General features: G+C 42.7%; 1 protein-coding gene across 1 annotated transcript in view; it reads left to right on the forward strand.

The window, feature by feature from the left end:
• The window catches only part of cplx4a (complexin 4a), an 81,777-nt gene that overhangs the window by 15,018 nt on the left and 46,142 nt on the right, over positions 1 to 20,617 (forward strand). The window contains exon 2 of the mRNA XM_059649421.1: positions 2,430 to 2,901. Within this exon, the coding sequence (XP_059505404.1) occupies positions 2,735 to 2,901 (167 nt within the window). The 5' untranslated portion in view covers positions 2,430 to 2,734. The remainder of the gene's footprint in view (positions 1 to 2,429; positions 2,902 to 20,617) is intronic.

Below are 20,617 nucleotides of genomic sequence, written 5' to 3' on the forward strand. Positions count from 1 at the left end.
AGTCACATTTGCAAAAGCACTAGATTTTCATTCATAGCATTACTTTCTAGCAATGAATGTGATTAAATTTAATGTCAACAATGCAGTGCCATTAGAAGATTAAAAATAACATTTAGAGGGTTAATCCATTGGACATTGTGGAAGCAGTATAAATATTGCTCTGCAATGGCTATTATAAGACTGTAACTGTTAGAGAAGTGAAATAGAATGAAATTCAATTCCTATAAAAATCTTATGCTGTCCCCGTTTTGTCAGTTTAACAGATTCTGTTAAAACAAAGTCAAAGTTGTTTCCATTACAAAAGCTATGTTACATAACTGTCCTTTATGTAAATGCTGCTTTAATAAGAGAAATGCTAACATAATGCACCTCTTCTGAGATTATTTGGAGCATCATGATGTAAATAATTAAGACTTGCATTTGACACTTAAGTTTTCACCCTTTGGTAAATAGTATTAAGTAGCAATGTTCAAAGCATTTGTCTCCTCCTACAGCTCCTATGAATAAAAACCTTGTGATTTTTAATCCTTTTCAGGAGCATTTCATCACATAATGAGGACTTAAATGTTCCATAATAGAAATGGAATTTGTTCTACTTGTTAATGAACTAAATTTAGTTTGTAAATTGAACTAACTCTGTAGTGAAAGTAAGAAATATAATTATTGCTTTTACCAGAACTGGTAGTAAATACCTCGTAGAATTCACCCAGTAAATTGTGATTAACTTTGTTGGTTAACTGGGAAGCATGTTTTATGCAACTCTATCATCAATGTCCATTTTAAGTTATTCTCAAATTTTTATGCAACTGTAAGCATAAATGACTAGAAGAATTTGGAAATGGTAAAGAGCATCAATCAAATTAATGCAGTTTTATTTTACTTGTAGATGTTACTTGGCTGAAAACAAATCTATGTACACGATGTTCCGATAAAGGATTTTCCATATTAATTCCGCTTTCTCTTCACAGATGTTGCCAAACCTGCCAGGTTTCTTCAGCTATCTCTGTTTTTGTTTGTGGTGCCTGAAGTTCACTGTACATTGTACACATGGGATGTAGTATAATGCATGCATGCTATTGATTGGCTTGAATTGGGAACATCCCAGAGAATGGAACTGGTAACAAACTATATAGTTATAGAACATGGAGGTGTACAGCACAGGAACAGGTCCTTCGGTCCATGTTGTTATGCCACACATGACGCCATCAGGGCCTGGGGACGTAACCAAATTAATGCTCTTCAAGAGTACCACTTCTTTCTTGATCTCAAAATACCGGAGCATATTAACATGCTCTACACAAATCTCGCTGTCTCCATATCCTTTTCCTGGCTGAAAACCAACACAAAGTACTCATTTAGCATTTCATCCACATTTTCTGCCTCCAAGCACATGTTCACTCCTTTATCTTTAAGTGGTCCTACCTTCTCCCTCGTTATCCTCTTGTTTTTAATGTATCTAGAGAATGCCTTGGGGTTCTCTTTAGCCCTGCTTGCCAAGGAAATTTCATGGCCTGTTCTTGGTCTCCTAATTCCCTACTTGAATACTTTCCTGCTTTCCTTATATTCCTCATAGGCCCTCTCCAATTTTAGATTCCTAAACATTACATATGTTTCTTTTTCTCCTTTTGATTAAATTCACAACCTCCCTCATTATCCGAGGGTTCCTTACCTTGCCATCCTTATCCTTCTTCCTTATTGAAACATGCCAGCCTTGAACTCTCCTCTTTGCTGTTATGCTAAAGTGTACATCTTCCTTTTAATACAATAGTTCTTGTAAACAGTTTGCTTATCCAGTTTCAACTGAATATCACTCATATCATCCTGAGGTCATCCTACTGGAGATGTCGCTAAAATTATCAAGTTTCACCTATTAGGAAACATTGAACAGGCTGGAGTAGAGGAGGTCACAGAAGGTTTAATTCAGGTGTGTATAACAATGAGGTCCTAAAAAGATGACTGTGTAGAATACAGTTCAAGAACCAGCAGGCACAGATGTAAAAACTGTTACCAGAAGGATTAGGTGGTGGCTGAGGAACATGTTTTTCACTCCGATGGTTTTGGCAGTTTGAAACTTATACCAGAAAGAGTAGTGGAGACAGATACTCACAACACAGTAAGAACTTGGATATGCATTTGATGTGCCATAAACTCTCAGGCTGTAGGACAGGAGTTGGAAAGTAGAATTAGTCTGAATAGTGTTTTTGGCTACCATAAACATGATGGGCTAAATGGCCGCTTTCTTCAGACACAAATTTCGGTGATTCTAAGATATTATGTATATTTTTATGACAAAAATCTCTCTTTAAATCTCCAGAGGTTTTCAACAGCATGCATCTGTGTTGCCACCTGATTAAAATGACTCACTTAATCATGTTTGTAAAATCAAACCCGCGAATTGTGAAGCATTTTTATTTATTTTTCTTTTTAAGATATTCTTACCAGCATTAAAAGAAGAGTCCAGAGAAATAAGCCTGTTGAAAAAAAAAGCCTGAAATATTATTGAAAGTAGACAATGGAGAAGAATGATGTACAGCGTGATCAGGACCATCTGCCTTTGGAAGATTGGAGAGTTCAATGGTTTAATCCAGATTACTGAAAGCAAACCATTTTCTCAAAAGCACTTTACTGGCTCCCTGCCTTTCAAGTAGAAGCCTGCAGGCTGACTGGACCCCTGTTCATTATACATAGCTTCTAACTTAGCTTTGTATCTGATTAATTGTTTTATTAATAAAACATGTCTTTTTTGTTGAAATCGATGGTGAGTGGACAGGTGAAAAATTTAGGACTTGGGGGTAGCGATGAAGAAAAGAAAGAGGAAGGAGGTACTTTGGATCCTGCAGCTGCAGCAGGCATGACTAGAGAAGAATATGAAGAATACCAAAAGCAGATGGTGGAAGAAAAGTAAGTTTAACAAAAATGTGTTGGACCGAAGGGTCTGTTTCCATGCTGTGTGACTCGATAGCTGTTACTAAAATCATTATGATTTTATTCATTTCCAAGAAATAAATTGTCATAAATCAAGACAAAATAATGGCAGCATTATAAATGACTTACACTGACATCTTACCACTTCCATTTGACTGATTGTCGAAGAAAACAAAATTCTAAATGCTGCGTTATTTACTGAGCATTAATGATATCAGGATGTGGATGATAATCATGCTAATAATCCCTTTCGGAGATTTGTGCTGCTAATTAGTTTTCAAATTGTTTCCAACAAAAATACCTAGAAATTCCTAAATGGCTGAAAACATTCTCAAGTATATATCAGCAAAAGGTTTTTGTTTGAATCTCAATTCTCCCTCGCCACCAAAAATCTGTGTTTGATGTGTCTGTGTTAAAATGAAAAACAATCAATGAGCACATTTTTAAAAGGCATTTTTATATCATATGTTTGTCAAATATTTTCAATAAGAGCAATTGATTAGACACATTTGTTTTGTTCCTGTAATAGTTTGAAGTTTGCTGAAATATCTTTTGTTCATTTCTTTTTCATTACAATCAAAACTGCAGGTGTTTTAGGCAAGAACAGATTAATAAGAACAATGAGGAATGCAAAGACAGGATTAAAGTGTATTTGCGTAAAAGAACAGTATATTAAATAAGGTTGGTGAGCTATATGCATAAACAGCAATATAGGAACGTTATGGCAATCAAGGAAAAGTGAGGACTGGGTGGCTAATATTCAACAATATAACGTGTACAGAAAAGTAATAAAGGAAAATGAGAAATGGATTGGAATGACAATCAGGGGAACATTAAAGTGTTTATTTGGTTAACTAATTTCCTAAAGAGAGAGCTCAAAAGAGCCAGGAGGAGACATGAGAAGTTGTTGGCAGATAGGATCAGGGTAAACCCTAAGGCTTTCTATAGGTATTTAAGGAATAAAAGAATGACGAAAGTAAGATTAGGGCCAATCAAGGATAGTAGTGGTAAGTTGTATGTGGAGTCAGAGGAGATAGGGGTAGCACTAAATGAATATTTTTTGACAGCGTTCACTCCAGAAAATGACAATGTTGTCGAGGAGAATACTGAGATACAGGCTACTAGACTAGGTGGGATTGAGGTTCACAAGGAAGAGGTATTAGAAATCCTACAGAGGGTGAAGATAGATAAGTCCCCTGGGCCGGATGGGATTTATCCTAGGATCCTCTGGGAAGCCAGGGAGGAAATGCCTTTGGCATTGATCTTTTAACTCGTCATTCTCTGCAGGAATAGTGCCAGATGACTGGAGGATAACAAATGTGGTTCCCCTGTTCAAGAAGGGGAGTAGAGACAACCCTGGTAATTATAGACCTTCTGGATGTAAGTTTGCTCGCTGAGCTGGAAGGTTAGTTTTCAGACGTTTCATCACCATTCTAGGTAACATCATGAGTGAGCCTCCGATGAAGCGCTGGTGTTATGTCGCGCTTACTATTTATCTGTTTAGGTTTCCTTGGGTTGGTGATGTCATTTCCTGTTCTTTTTCTCAGAGGGTGGTAGATTGGCTTCAAACCAATGTGTTTGTTGATGGATAATAAAATGTGAGGCTGGATGAACACAGCAGGCCAAGCAGCATCTCAGGAGCACAAAAGCTGACGTTTCGGGCCTAGACCCTTCATCAGAGAGGGGGATGGGGAGAGGGAACTGGAATAAATAGGGAGAGAGGGGGAGGCGGACCGAAGATGGAGAGTAAAGAAGATAGGTGGAGAGAGTGTAGGTGGGGAGGTAGGGAGGGGATAGGTCGGTCCAGGGAAGACGGACAGGTCAAGGAGGTGGGATGACGTTAGTAGGTAGCTGGGGGTGCGGCTTGGGGTGGGAGGAAGGGATGGGTGAGAGGAAGAACCGGTTATACAGGCAGAGACAGGTTGGACTGGTTTTGGGATGCAGTGGGTGGGGGGGAAGAGCTGGGCTGGTTGTGTGGTGCAGTGGGGGGAGGGGACGAACTGGGCTGGTTTAGGGATGCAGTAGGGGAAGGGGAGATTTTGAAACTGGTGAAGTCCACATTGATACCATATGGCTGCAGGGTTCCCAGGCGGAATATGAGTTGCTGTTCCTGCAACCTTCGGGTGGCATCATTGTGGCACTGCAGGAGGCCCATGATGGACATGTCATCTAGAGAATGGGAGGAGGAGTGGAAATGGTTTGCGACTGGGAGGTGCAGTTGTTTGTTGCGAACTGAGCGGAGGTGTTCTGCAAAGCGGTCCCCAAGCCTCCGCTTGGTTTCCCCAATGTAGAGGAAGCCGCACCGGGTACAGTGGATGCAGTATACCACATTGGCAGATGTGCAGGTGAACCTCTGCTTAATGTGGAATGTCATCTTGGGGCCTGGGATGGGGGTGAGGGAGGAGGTGTGGGGACAGGTGTAGCATTTCCTGCGGTTGCAGGGGAAGGTGCCGGGTGTGGTGGGGTTGGAGGGCAGTGTGGAGCGAACAAGGGAGTCACGGAGAGAGTGGTCTCTCCGGAAAGCTGACAGGGGAGGGGATGGAAAAATGTCTTGGGTGGTGGGGTCGGATTGTAAATGGCAGAAGTGTCGGAGGAGTTCTCATTATCTCTGTTTGTTGATGGAGTTCCGGTTGGAATGCCATGCTTCTAGGAATTCTCATGCGTCTCTCTGTTTGGCTTGTCCTAGGATGGATGTGTTGTCCCAATCAAAATGGTGTCCTTTCTCATTTGTATGTAAAGATAGTAGTGATAGTGTGCCATGTCGTTTTGTGGCTAGTTGATGTTCATCTATCCTGGTGGCTAGCTTTCTGCCTGTTTGTCCAATGTAGTGTTTGTCACAGTTTTTGCAAGGTATTTTGTAGGTGACGTTCGTTTTGCCTGTTGTCTGTATAGGGTCTTTTAAGTTCATTAGCTGCTGTTTTAATGTGTTGGTGAGTTTGTGGGCTACCCTGATGCCAAGGGGTCCGAGTAGTCTGGCAGTCATTTCCGAAATGTCTTTGATGTAGGGGAGAGTGGTTATGGTTTCTGGGCCCGTTTTGTCTGTTTGTTTGGGTTTGTTGCTGAGAAATCGGCGGACTGTGTTCAGTGGGTACCCGTTCTTTTTGAATACACTGTATAGGTGTTTTTTTTTCTGCTCTTCGTAGTTCCTCTGTGCTGCAGTGTTTGGTGGCTCATTGGAATAATGTTCTAATGCAGCTTTGTTTGTGGGTGTTGGGATGGTTGCTCCTGTAGTTCAGTATTTGGTCCGTATGTGTTGTTTTCCTGTAGACGCTGGTTTGAAGTAGAGCGAAAAGTCAATAGGGAACTTCAGTTTGAACCAGGTTGACAGGGCTGTTGAGAAGGCATACAGTGTTTTAGCTTTTACTAATAGAGGGATCGAGTTCCGGAACCAAGAGGATATGCTGCAGCTGTACAAAACTCTGTCGCGGCCGCACTTGGAGTATTGTGCCCAGTTCTGGTCACTGCATTATAAGGAGGATGTGGAAGCTTTGGAAAGGGTGCAGAGGAGATTTACTAGGATGTTGCCTGGTATGGAGGGAAGGTCTTATGAGGAAAGGCTGAGGGACTTGAGGCTGTTTTCGTTAGAGAGGAGAAGGTTGTGAGGTGACTTAATTGAGACATATAAAATAATCAGAGGGTTAGATAGGGTGGATAGGGAGAGCCTTTTTCCTAGGATGGTGACGGCAAGCACGAGGGGGCATAGCTTTAAATTGAGGGGTGAAAGATATAGGACAGATGTCAGAGGTAGTTTCTTTACTCAGAGAGTAGTAAGGGACTGGAACGCTTTGCCTGCAATGGTAGTAGATTCGCCAACTTTAGGTACATTTAAGTCGTCATTGGATAAACATATGGACCTACATGGAATAGTGTAGGTTAGATGGGCTTCAGATCGGTATGACAACATCGAGGGCCGAAGGGCCTGTACTGTGCTGTAATGTTCTATGTTCTATAATTTGATTAAAGTTGAGAAGAAGCTCAAGTATTTTAGGTATTCGGTAAGCTTCAAAATAGTTTCTTTTTATTCATTGATGGGAAGTGAATGTTGTTGACTTGGATCAGCATTTATTGCATGTTCTTAGTTTTCCTTGAGATGCTGGTGGTGAGCTGCTGTTTTGAATTGATGCTGTCCACTTTGCGTAGGTCCCTCCACAATGTAGTTATGAGTTCCAGGAGTTTAACCCAGTGACACTCAAGGAATGGTGATGTATTTTCCAGTCAGGATAATGAGTATCTTGAGAGGGAACTTGCAAATGTGGTGTTGCTTTGTATCTGGTTGCTTTTGTCTTTCTCGATCGTAAAGGTTGAAGCCATGGAAGATACTGTAAAGGAACCTTGGTGAATTTCTGCTGTGCGTCTTATAGACGGAACGTACTACTGCCACTGAGGATAGTGATGGAAGGAGTGAATGTTTGTGGATGTAATGCCAATCAAGTAGACTGCTTTATCCTCTGGATGGTGTCAAACTTCTTCAGTGTTGTTGGACTCATCCACGCAAGTGGGGTCCATCCCATCACACTTCTGACTTATGCCTTGGTATGGTCCAACATGGTAGACAAGCTTTGTGGACGTAGGAAGTGAGTTACTCCCTGTAAGATTCTGAGCCTCTGGCTTGCTCTTGTAGCCAAAGTATTTAAATGGCTAGCCCAGTTCAATTTCTAGTCAGTGGTAACTCTAGGATTTTGATAGTGGGTGATTCCGTGATGGTGGTGACAGTGCATGTCAAGGGATCATTACATTCTCTCTTATTGGACATAGTCATTGCCTGGCATGTGGATGGGTGCAAAAGTTACTTGCCATTTGTCAGTCCGAGCCTGAATATTGTCCAAAGTTTGCTGCATTTGGACTGCTTCAGTGTCTGAGGAGTAGCAAACTGTACTGAAATTGTGAAGCAGCAGAAGATGATTGGGCCTAGGACATAAATCTGAGGCCCATTCCTGAAAAGTACTGAGAGAGATGAAAAAATTGACAGGGAAGTCACAATGATTCATAAAACTAAGGAGTAGTGTTAGGGGATGGGGAGGGGGAAAGGTTGAGATATAGTTTAATTATCCAAATAAAAACAGAGATAATGTAATCTGGAAGAATAGAAAGGGGAAGAAATGTTTGTAATTTTTAAAAAAATCTCTTTAACCTTGAAATGAAGGATTCCTGGGTCTGGTGCTGGAAAATGATTTAGACCAAGTGTCACTGGGAGGGCATCTGGGGTAAGAATGATCATTATATCATAATGTTTAGAATCGTAAGGGAGAAGAGCAGGAATAATCCAATGTGGAACTTCAAAATTTCTAAAGTTAGAGGGCTAACTTCAATACAATGAGAAGAGCTCTAGCTAGGACAAAATAGAACCAGGAACTAACAGGAATAAACCAAAAAGAATGAAAACACTGAAGCCAGAATCTATTTAGTTGTAAGTAAGAAACAATAAAAGAATAACTGAATTGATCAGATGGGCCACTGGCCTAAGGAGCGGCAGATGGAGTTTAATTTAGATAAATGTAAGGTGTTGCATTTTGGTATGGCAAATCAGGGCAGGACTTATATAGTTAATTGTGGGTGTCTGGGAAGTGTTGCCAAACAAAGAGACCGAGGGGTGCAGGTGCATAGTTCCTTGAAAATGGAGTTGCAGGTAGACAGGATGATGAGGAGGGCATCTCAAGACCAGCCCAATTTGTCGCCGCCTCCATAACCTGTCCGTCCTTTCACCTACCTATCCACTCCTCCCACTTCATCCCCTATTCCCACCTCCTACCTACGAGCTTCATCCCCACCTCCTTGACCTGTCCATCTTCCCTGGACTGACCAACCCCCACCCTAACTCCCCACCTACACTCACTGTTACTGGCTCCATCCCCACCTCCTTTACCAGTCCGTCTTCTCTACGCCTATCTGCTCACTTATCCACCTTCCATCTGCCTACCCCTCACTCTCTATTTATTTCAGAATCCCCTTCCCTTCCCCCATTTCTGAAAAAGGGTCCAGACCCAAAAACGTCAGCTTTCCTGCTCCTCTGATGCTGCTTGGCCTGCTGTGTTCATCCAGCTCTACACCTTGTTATCTCAGATTCTCCAGCATCAGCATTTCCTACTATCTTTTATCAATGATGAGGAAGGTGTTTGGCATGCCTGCCTTCTTTGGTCAGTGCACTGAATATAGGAGTTGGGATGTCATTCTGTGGCTTTGCAGGACATTGGTGAGGTGACTTTTAGAACACAGACTACAATTCTGGTGACCCTTCAATGGGAAGGATGTTGTAAAACTTGAGACGGTGCAGATATGATTTACAGGAATGTTGCCAGGGTTGGGGGATTTGAGCTAAAGGGAGAATTTGAAAAGGCTCAGGCTGTTTTCCTCGAAAAACGGAGGCTGAGTGGTGACTTTATAGAAGTTCATAATATCATGAGGAGCGTGGATAGGGTGAATAGCCAAGGTCTTTTTCCTAGGGCAGTAGACTACAAAACTCGAGGGCATGGGTTGAACATGAGAGGGAATGATTTGAAAAGGGCCGTGGGGGCAACATTTTATACCGAGAGTTGTTTATGTATGGAATGAGCTGCCAGAGAAAGCGATGGAGACTGATACAATGACAAGATTTAAAAGGCATCTGGATGGGTATATGAATAGGAAGCATTTTCAGGATTATGGGCCAAATGCTGACAAACGGGACTACGTCAGGTTAGGATATCTGGTCAGCATGGATGAGCTAGATTGAAGGGTTTGTTTCTGTGATGTATGACTTTATAGTGAATTACCATCCTCCTTATGTATTTTTCATTGTTGTTGCTTCAGGACTATACATTGGGTAGAAAACCACATTGAAATTCTCAAGTCCTCTTTGAATGTCAGAGAGTAGAGGGGACCTTGGTTTAGATGAACCTCCAACTGTGCAATGCTACTTGGTACTGGCTTGGAATGCAAGCCTTCATTTTAAGCTTAAGGACTTGAGCCCACAACCTTTTGTCTCCAAGGAGACAGTGCTAAACACTGACCCAAACAGCTGATAGTCAGATATTTGTATGTCAGACAAGTCCAAAAAAGCCATGATCTCTGCAATATAATGTGATGACACATAAAAACAGTAACATCTCATCATACCTAAAATTGGGAACATTGAAGAAGATTTCTTTAAAAATATCTAAAGCCCAGTTACTTGATGTAAAATGTGATTCCAGCATCGTCTGGATAAGCTAAGTAAATTTGTCCTTTCTCCGTCTTTCTGCCTTGATCTGCAATCCCAACTATTACTGCTGTTTCATAAAATAAAGGCACATTTTAAAAAAAAATCAGTCTTCATTCTTAAAAAAATAACCTGGCTTATTTCCAGCAGTGGTCGAAACTCATAGGAATAGCGGGCAAATCCACTTTAAAATCCCCAACCTGCCTGGGAAAAGCCACTGATAGTAGCAACCAATCAGGTAAAAGATTCCCTGCCTCACAACTGGAATAGAAGGAAATAATGAGGAGCCCTTCTTCCAATCACAAGGTAGTCCTAACCCTATCGTAGTTCTCTCCTGTGCTTGCTGATGATAGGTTTATTATGGACTTATTAACAATGAACGTGGGAGAGAACCGGTCTGTGATTGGAGGAATGAAGTGAATGGCACAGTTGCCAATAGGAGTTAGGGGCTGAGAAAGGAAGATAAGGTTGTTGGTCAAGGAAGTGAGACTGCTAAGAAGGAACGCCCAGGCTGTTGAGTGAGCCCAAGGGCCTCCAAGCAATTCAGGGGATAGGGAATGAGGCTGACGTCCTGCAGTCTTGCTGGAAGAACTGAGGCTGCCCGGTCAGGGGAGGGGAGCTGAATAGAGGGATGATATGCAAAAGTGGGGAGAGGATCTAGAAACCCTGTAGAGGGTCAGCAAAGAGTGGAAAGGGTTTTGAAAGCAGAAAAAGAAGCTGCAAAGGGGAAAAAAAAATGATTTAAATTATGGGATTGTATTTGGAGGACCAAATGTAATGGTTACTATTGTCATGAGCTATTAGATAATTTAATATTAACCCTTTTAATTTCACAAATATTTACATTGATGTGTTTTCCCATTTCAAAGTATGTTGCATACAATAAATTACTTCAGGGTAGTGCAAAGATCAAAAGAACAAAGAAAATTGCAGCACAGGAACGGACCCTTTGGCCCTCCAAGCCTGCACCAATATGTTGCCCATCATAACTAAAACCCCCTACCCTTCTGTGAACTGAAAGAACAAAGAAAAAACCCGAAAGAACAAAAAAAATACAACAGTGTAACTGTGAGCTCACATATCAACTGAAAGCATGTTGAAGATGATGACTCACAGAAACAGAAATTGCAAGAAAAACTCAGCATCTGTCAAAGGAAAGCAAAGTTAGCATTTCAGGCCCAGTGACCTTTCTTCAGCTCTGCTTTTGGTTCTGATTTCCAGCATCTGCAGTTCTTTTTTTTGCTTGTAGTGATGAGTTTTCGTGTATAGCAGCATGTCATTTTATTAAATCAAAAAGACATTTTTTTTGCTAACTTCTACTTTTTGTCGAGTCAATTTAACTATTGTGGTGTCTAGAAAATTAATGTTTTCTTTAGCATGCTGTGGATTTATGTTTAGTGGAGTGGTGATGATAACTGGGGATATTGATGAATTCTTCAGACTTTGCTTTTGTGTCAGACTAAACCTTCCCATAGATCAGCACAAATATGGAAGTTATTGTTACAAAGTGACTGCATAGAACATTACAGCGCAGTACACGGCCCTCAGCCCTCGATGTTGCGCTGACCTGTGAAACCAATCTGAAGCCCATCTAACCTACACTATTACAATATCATCCATATGTTTATCCAATGACCATTTAAATGCACTTAAAGTTGGCGAGTCTACTACTATTGCAGGCAGGGCATTCCATTCCCTTACTACTCTCTGAGTAAAGAACCTACCTCTGACTTCTGTCCTATATCTATCTCCCCTCAATTTAAAGCTATGTTCACTCATGCTAGCCATCACCATCCGAGGAAAAAGGCTCTCACTGTCCACCCTATCTAATCCTAACATCATATTCCATGTCTTTATTAAGTCACGTCTTAACCTTCTTCTCTGTAATGAAAACAGCCTCAAGTCCCTCAGCCTTTCCTCATAAGACCTTCCTTTCATACCAGGCAACATCCTGGTAAATCTCCTCTGCACCCTTTCCAATGCTTCCACATCCTTCCTATAATGTGGTGACCAGAACTGTACGCAATACTCCAAGTGCGGCCGCACCAGAGTTTTGAACAGCTGCAATATGTCCTCATTGGCTCCGAAACTCAATCCCTCTACCAATAAAACCTAACACGCTATGCGTCTTCTTGACAATCCTATCTACCTGGGTGGCAACTGTCAGGGATCTATACACATGGACACCAAGATCTCACTGCTCATCCACACTACCAAGAATCTTACCATTAGCCCAGTACTCTGTAATCCTGTTACTCCTTCCAAAGTGAATTACCTCACCGTTTTCCACATTAAACTCCGTTTGCCACCTCTCAGCTCAGCTCTGCAGCTTATCAATGTCCCTCTGTAACCTGCAACATCCTCCTACACTATCCACAACTCCACCAACTTTAGTGTCATCTGCAAATTTACTAACCCATCCTTCTACGCCCTCATCCAGGCAACTTATAAAAATGACAAAAAGCAGTGGCCCTAAAACAGATCCTCTCAGTACACCACTAGTAACTGAACTCCAGAACGAATACTTCCCATCAACCACCACCTCTGTCTTCTTACAGCTAGCTAATTTCTGATCCAAACTCCTAAATCAGCCTCAATCCTATGCCTCTGTATTTTCTGCAATAGCCTACCGTGGGGAACCTTATCAAATGTTTTACTGAAATCCATGTACACCGCTTTACCCTCATCCGCCTGTTTGGTCCCTTTCTCAAAGAACTCAATAAGGTTTGTGAGGCACGACCTACCCTTCACAAAACCGTGTTGACTATCCCTAATCAAATTATTGCTTTCTAGATGATTATAAATCATATCTCTTATAATCCTCTCCAACACTTTACTCACAACCAAAGTAAGGCTCACTGGTCTATAATTATCAGGGTTGTCTCTACTCTCCTTCAAAAAGGGGACAACATTTGCTATCCTCCAGTCTTCTGGCACTATTCCTGTAGACAATGACGATATAATGATCCAAGCCAAAGGCTCTGCAATCTCCTCCCTAGCTTCCCAGAGAATCCTAGGATAAATCCTAGCCGGCCCAGGGGACATACCTATTTTCACACTTCCAGAATTGCTAACACCTCCTCCTTATGAATCCTAATAGTCTGTATCTCAGTATTCTCCTTGACAACATTGTCTTTTTCCTTAATTAAGCATCACTTAATTAATGACTTAATTAGACTGAAAGAGGTGCCCCTAAAAACCAAGAACTGCTCCTCCAAAATCAAAAAGTAGTTCTGGAGGAATGTCATGAGGATCCCTCAAAAAATACACATTTGGCATCATGATTTCTCATGGTCTTTTTCATGGCCCAGGATGAATTGAAAAAGCTCCAATTCTCACAGCAAGTAAGAGACTGCTGGACATGCATATGGTCACAGAAATTTGAGGGTGCATACATGAGGATCAATGGTCGGCACAACATTGTGGGCTGAAGGGCTTGTTCTGTGCTGTACTGTTCTATGTTCTATGTTCTATGATCAGTAAATCTGTAATTTAGTTGTTTGAATTAACTCACAAACATGAAACAGACTGAAGATAATTAATCAACAAATAAAGAGATGCTCAGTAATGCAAGTCTTATGCAGCTAACATAATGAAGGAGGAAGCGTTGGGTGTCTTGAAATATGTTAAGGTAAACAAATCCCCAGGGGCAGTCTTGATCTGTCCCAGAATGCTATGGGAGGTAAGAGAGGAAATAGCTAGGGCCTTAACAGATATATTTGCGGAGATAGTAGAAACTGCCGATGCTGGAGAATCTGAGACAACAAGGTATAGAGCTGGATAAACTCAGCAGGCCAAGCAGAATCAGAGGAGCAGGAAAGCTGACATTTCGGGTCTAGTCTCTTCTTCAGAAATGGGCAATGGGAAGGGGATTCTGAAATAAATAGGGAGAAAGGGGGAGGCGGATAGAAGATGAATAAAAGAGAAGATAGATAGAGAGGAAACATACAGGTAAGGTGGCAGGGTTGGAGCCAGTAAAGCTGAGAGTAGGTGTGGAGTTAGGGAGGGGATAGGTCAGTCCAGAGAGGACAGACAGGTCAAGGAGGTGGGATGAGGCTTGTAGGTAGGAGGTGATGGTGGGACTTGAGGTGGGAGGAGTAGATAGGTGGGAGGACAGGTTAGGGATGCAGGGACAAGCTGGGCTGGTTGCAGTAGGGAGAGGGGAGATTTTGAAGCTTGTAAAGTCCACATTGAGACCATTGGGCTGCAGGGTTCCCAAACGGAATATGAGATGCTGTTCCTGCAACCTTCAGGTGGCATTGTTGTGGCACTGCAGGAGGCCCAGGAAGGACATGTCGTCCAAGGAGTGGGAGGGGGAGTTGAAATATTTTGCGACTGGGAGGTGCAATTGTTTGGTGCGAACTGAGTGTAGGTGTTCCGCAAAGTGGTCCCCAAGCCTCCGCTTGGTTCTCCCAATGCAGAGGAGGCCACATTTGGAACAGCGGATATTGTAATCCACATCTGCTGCATACCATACATGCACATCTGCTAATGTGATATACTTGGGAACCCTGCAGCCAAATGGTATCAATGTGGACTTCACAAGATCAAAACCCCCCTCCCCCGACCGCATCCCAAAACCAGCCCAGCGAGTACCCGCCTCCCTAACCTGTCCTTACTCCCACCTATCCCCTCCTCCCACATCAAGCCCCACCGCCATCTCTTACCTACTAGCCTCATCCTGCCTCCTTGACCTGTCCATTCTCCCTGGACCGACCTATCCCCTCCCTACCTCCGCACCTACGCTCACCTTTACTGGCTCCAACCCACCTCCTTGACCTGTCTGTCTCCTCTCCACCTATCTTCTCCTTTATCAATCTTCTTTCCACCTTCCCCCTGCTCCCAAATATTTCAGAATCCCCTTCTCCTCCCCCATTTCTGAAGAAGAGTGTAGACCCGAAACATCAAGTTTATTTGACATCAGTGAGGTTCTAGAAGACTGGAGATGGCCTATGTTGTTCCTTTGTTTAAGAAGGGAAACGGAGGTAATCCAGGTATTTACTGATCAGCAAGCCTGATGTCAGTGGTGGTGAAGCTGTTGGAGAAGATATTGATTCACAGGGTTTATTCACATTTGCAAGGTAATGGACTTGCGAATGAGTTTTTTGAGGAGGTGACAAGAATAATTGATGAGGGAAGAGCAGTGGATGTTGTCTACATGCACTTAATAATGGCATTTGATAAGGTATCTCATGACAGACTGGCCCAGAAGGTAGAGTCTCATGGGATCCAGGGTGTGCTAGCTGGATGGATACAAAACTGGCTTGGTCATAGAAGACACAGGTGAGTGGAGCAAGGGTGCTTTTTGGAATGGAGATCAGTGACTAGTGGTTGAGATGCTGCTTGGCCTGCTGTGTTCATCCACCTTCACGCTTTGTTATCTTGGATTCTCCAGCATCTGCAGTTCTCATTATCTCAGTAACTAGTGGTGTTCTGCAGGGACCAGTGCTGGGGACCTTTGTTGTTTGAAATATGTAGAAATGATCTGGAGGAAACTGCAGGTGGTCTGATTCATAAGCTTGCAAACGACACCAAAATTGGTCGAGTTGCAAATATTAAGGAGGATTGTCAAAGAATACAGTGTGATATGGACAGATTGCAGATGTGGGCATAGAAATGACAGATGGAGTTTAATCCAGACAAATGCAAGGTGATGTATTTTGGAAGGTCAAATTAAGTGTGTGAATGATAAATAGGGATCTGAATATACAGGTTCACAAATCGCTGAAAGTAGCAACACAGGCGGATGAGATAGTCAAGGTGGCATACAGCATGCTTGTCTTCATCAGCCAGGACATCAAATATAAAAGTTAAGTAGTTATGTTACAGCTGTAAAAACTTTAGTTTGGCTACAGTTTGAATATTGCATACAGCTCTCATTGCCACACTGCCAGGAGGACATGGATGCTTTGGAGAGAATGTAAAGAATGCTTATTAGGATGTTACCTGGTCTGGAGAGTTTTAGTTATGAGGAAAGATTGGATAAACCTGGATTGTTTTCACTGGAAGGTCAAACGCTGAGGGGGTGACCTGTTAGAAGTCTACAAATTTATGAGAGGCGTGAATAAGGTGGACTGTCAGAGGCTTTTTTTCCAGGGTGAAAAGGTCAAGTACAAGAGGGCCCAGATTCAAGATGAGTGGGGGTAAGTTTAGGGGAGAAGTGCAGGGAAAATGTTTCACATGGAGGATGTTGGTGCCTGGATACACTGCAAATGGAGGTGGTGGATGCAAGCATGTTAGCAACATTTTAAGTATATCTTGATAGACACATTAATGGGATGTGAACAGAGGGATAGAAACTGTGCATGGGCAAGAAGTAGCGGGTCTAAATAAGGATCAGGAATCAGCACATGCTTGGCAGGCCAAAGGCCCTGTTCGTGTATCCATATTGTATTGTGTTTTTTTAAAAGTGCATCCTTGCCCATGAACTGATCTTGGTGTGCAGATACATAGATCCCTTAAAATGGCCACCCAAGTGGACAGGGTTGTTAAGAAAGCATATGGTGTTTTGGCTTTCATTAACAGGGGGATTGAGTTTAAGAGTCGTGAGATCTTGTTGCAGCTCTATAAAACTTTGGTTAGACTGCACTTGGAATACTGCGTCCAGTTCTGGTCGCCCTTTTATACGAAAGATGTGGATGCTTTGGAGAGGGTTCAGAGGAGGTTTACCAGGATGCTGCCTGGACTGGAGGGCTTATCTTATGAAGAGAGGTTGACTGAGCTCGGTCTCTTTTCATTGGAGAAAAGGAGGAGGAGAGGGGACCTAATTGAGGTATACAAGATAATGAGAGGCATAGATAGAGTTGATAGCCAGAGACTATTTCCCAGGGCAGAAATGGCTAGCACGAGGGCTCATAGTTTTAAGCTGGTTGGAGGAAAGTATAGAGGGGATGTCAGAGGCGGGTTCTTTACACAGAGAGTTGTGAGAGCATGGAATGCGTTGCCAGCAGCAGTTGTGGAAGCAAGGTCATTGGGGTCATTTAAGAGACTGCTGGACATGCATGTGGTCACAGAAATTTGAGGGTGCGTACATGAGGATCAATGGTCGTCACAACATTGTGGGCTGAAGGGCCTGTTCTGTACTGTACTGTTCTATGTTCTATGTTCTAAATTAGTTTCTAATACACCAAGTATATGAATCTTCTGCTTGCTGAATGAATTTGGTTATGGCCTCAAGATAAACTTTATTTGATGTCAGCTTCACTTTGCATTGGTTTTGTGATGAACATTTTGGTATCACTACAATGTGATTCAAGAGATAAGCTTGTAATCCCGACACTATACAAATGTTGAGGGAGGAAAGCATATTTCTGAGAAAAATGGCTCACTGAGATAGCAAGAACTGCAGATGCTGGAATCTGAGATAACAAAGTGTGGAGCTGGATGAACACAGTAGGCCAAGCAGCATTAGAGAAACAAGGAAGCTGACATTTCCGTGCTCCTAAGATGCTGCTTGGCCTGCTGTGTTCATCCAGCTCTACACTTTGTTATTACAGCTGAATGGCTGCTTTGCAGAATACCTCCACTCAATCTAAAAACATTATCTAGTATTTCTCATCAAGTGATGTGTCAATTCTCCACTTTGCCCCCACTCTGATTTTTTTAGGCCTCAGCTTGCTAGTTTTCCAAATCAAGAAATCAGAAAACAGTACACAAACAGGAGGCTGGAAGAACCCAGCAAGCCAGGCAGCATCTGGAGGAAAGGAGAAGTCAACGTTTTGGGTATTACCCTTCTTCAGGACTGAAGTACCTCATCTTATGACTTGACAATCCATCACATTCTGAATGTTGAGTTCAAAATTTTAGATCCTAGCCCCTGCCTTCATGTTCATTCATGTTCCAACTATTCAACCATTCACACCTCATTGATGGGTTTGTCGCTTGTTTACTTAGTGCTCCAATTACCATTGTCTTCGGCTTTGTACCATGAAATCTGCTCCTGAGAAAGCCAAGGCTGACACAATTGCATCTGTTTAGCCGGCAGTGTGTGGTGGTCATTCCTATTGATACAGCCATGGACAGACACATTTGTGACAGGTGGCTTAGTGAGGATAAGATCAAATACTTCTTTCTATCTTGTTGGCTCCCTCGCCTCCTGCTGCAAACACAGTCTAGCATGCATATCCTTTAGGACTTAGTCAGTATAATCAAGAGAGATGTTGCTGAGCCACTCTTGATGATGGACATTGAAGTTCTCATGCTAGAGTACATTCAGTGTCCTTGCCACCCTCAGTGTTACCTCGAAGTTGTGTTCAACGTTGAGGAGTACTGATTCATCAGTTGAGGAAGGGCTAGTAAGTGGGTATCAGAAGGAGCTTTCCTTGCCCATGAACTGATGAGACTTCATGGGATCCAGACTCAATGTTCAGAACTGCTGGGTAACTCCTTCAAGACCAGACAGTGCTGTGCCATCACCACAGGTGGGTCTGTTCCATGCAACAGATGTAACTAGGGATTCTAGATAATAAAATGTGAGGCTGGATGAACACAGCAGGTCCAGCAGCATCTCAGGAACACAAAAGCTGACGTTTCGGGCCTAGACCCTTCATCAGAGAGGGGGATGGGGTGAGGGTTCTGGAATAAATAGGGAGAGAGGGGGAGGCAGACCGAAGATGGACCATCCGTTTGTTGCTGACCAGTCCGTGGGACAGCTCTCTTTGACACAAGCCCCAGATATAGGCAAATTCATACTATTGACATGGCTGTGTTTGCCACTGTCCTTTCAGTGTTTCATTCAAAGTGAAGTAGTCTCTCCAATATTAATCCACTGTTTAGTCTCTGGAGTGGTTTGGTACAATTGAATGGCTTGCTAGACCCTATCAGAGGGCAGTTAAGAGTCAATGATATTGTAGTGAGCCTGGTGACATGTGTCGGCTAAATCAAGTGAAAATGGCAGATTTCCTTCCACTAGGGGCATAGTTGCTATTGTGCTATCTTTTAATTCCAGATTATACTGCATTCAAATTTCAACAATACTAGCAAGTCTCCCTGTGAGGATGTTAGTCCTGTCCTGCTAAGAGTCAACCTGCCTCTCTCATACAAATCCAAACTGCCCCAGAACTCAGGCCCTATGCCTCTGAAATCGGATGCCTTCCCTCCTGTACCTATTCTGCATGACATATATTGCTTTAATCTACTATTTCTATGCGCGCTAGCATGTTGGACTGGGATTCCTCAGATTAGTCTTCGAGGTCCTGTTTGTTAGTGTCCTTCCCAACTCCTAAATTCACTTTCAAAATCTCATGTGCCTACTGATATAAATTAATTGGTAGTAAATTTATTGGGTCGTAATCTTTGACTTTTCCTGTTCCCCAGAAGAATTTCCTGACCATGCCTATGGTATCTTTGACCCAAACAAGAGGGAGGCAACGTACCATCCTGGAGCCATGACTACAGCCACAGAAAAACTGTTTGTTCCATGAGCTAATTGCTCTGCTATCACTGCTCCTCTTTCCCACTTCTTCCTTCCACTTGTATTGCTGGTTCATCTGTGCTTTCACAAACCTGGCCAGCATGGCACTCTTCCAAGGAACCAGTATCCTCACCAGTATCCAAAACGGAAAACCAAGAAATGAACTACCTTCCTCTCCTTGTGCCAACTGATATTAATATTTTCCCTGCTGCCTCCATCCTCCCAGCAACCTGAAACCCAGAGTTCGTGTTTCTGTAGTTCCTGGACATGCAACTGTCTCATTCACGGTGACCCAGTGGTTAGCACTGCTGCCTCACAGTGCCAGACACCTGGATTCAATGCCACCCTCAGGTGACTTTCTGTGTGGAGTTTGCACACTCTCCCTGTGTCTGTGTGGGTTTCCTCCAGGTGCTCCTGTTTTGTCCTACAGTCCAAAGATGTGCAGGCTAGGTGGATTGACCGTGCTAAATTGCTCATAGTGTTCAGGGATGTGCAGATTAGGGGGATGGGTCTGGGTGGGATGTTCTCAGGATCAGTGCGGACTTGTTGGGCTGAAGAGCCTGTTTCCACATGTAGGGATTCTAAGAACACAGCATCCAACACAATACTGAAGTCAATCCATACGAGTACACCATGCCTTACCTCAAATTCACTTACGTTATCTTTATATTACTTGGTCTTAACTTAAATAGCCTTACAGCAATTGATAAATCTTGAAGTGCTGATAAATTGTATTCATTCATGTTACTAGTTGCAATAAACTTTATTTAAAGCATCAGCTTTTACATTTCACCCAGGCATAATCTCTTGATTACATGCTGCTTACTGACCACACAGCCTGAAAAATCTATTTCTTATATACAGCCTCTGATGAGTCACTCGCTAGTTTAGCTTCCTACTAAATAATCAATAACAGGGCTCAATGGTTAGCGCTGCTGCCTCACAGCACCAGGGACCCCGATTCAATTACACCCTCAGGCAACTGTCTGTGTGGAGTTGCACGTTCTCCCTGAATCTGCGTGAGTTTCCTCCAGGTGCTGCAGTTTCCTTCCACAGTACAAAGATGTGCAGGCTAGAAGGATTGGCTGTGCTAAATTGCCCATAGT

This window comes from Stegostoma tigrinum, chromosome 1 (genome assembly GCF_030684315.1).
Source record: "Stegostoma tigrinum isolate sSteTig4 chromosome 1, sSteTig4.hap1, whole genome shotgun sequence".
Classification (NCBI taxonomy): domain Eukaryota; kingdom Metazoa; phylum Chordata; class Chondrichthyes; order Orectolobiformes; family Stegostomatidae; genus Stegostoma; species Stegostoma tigrinum.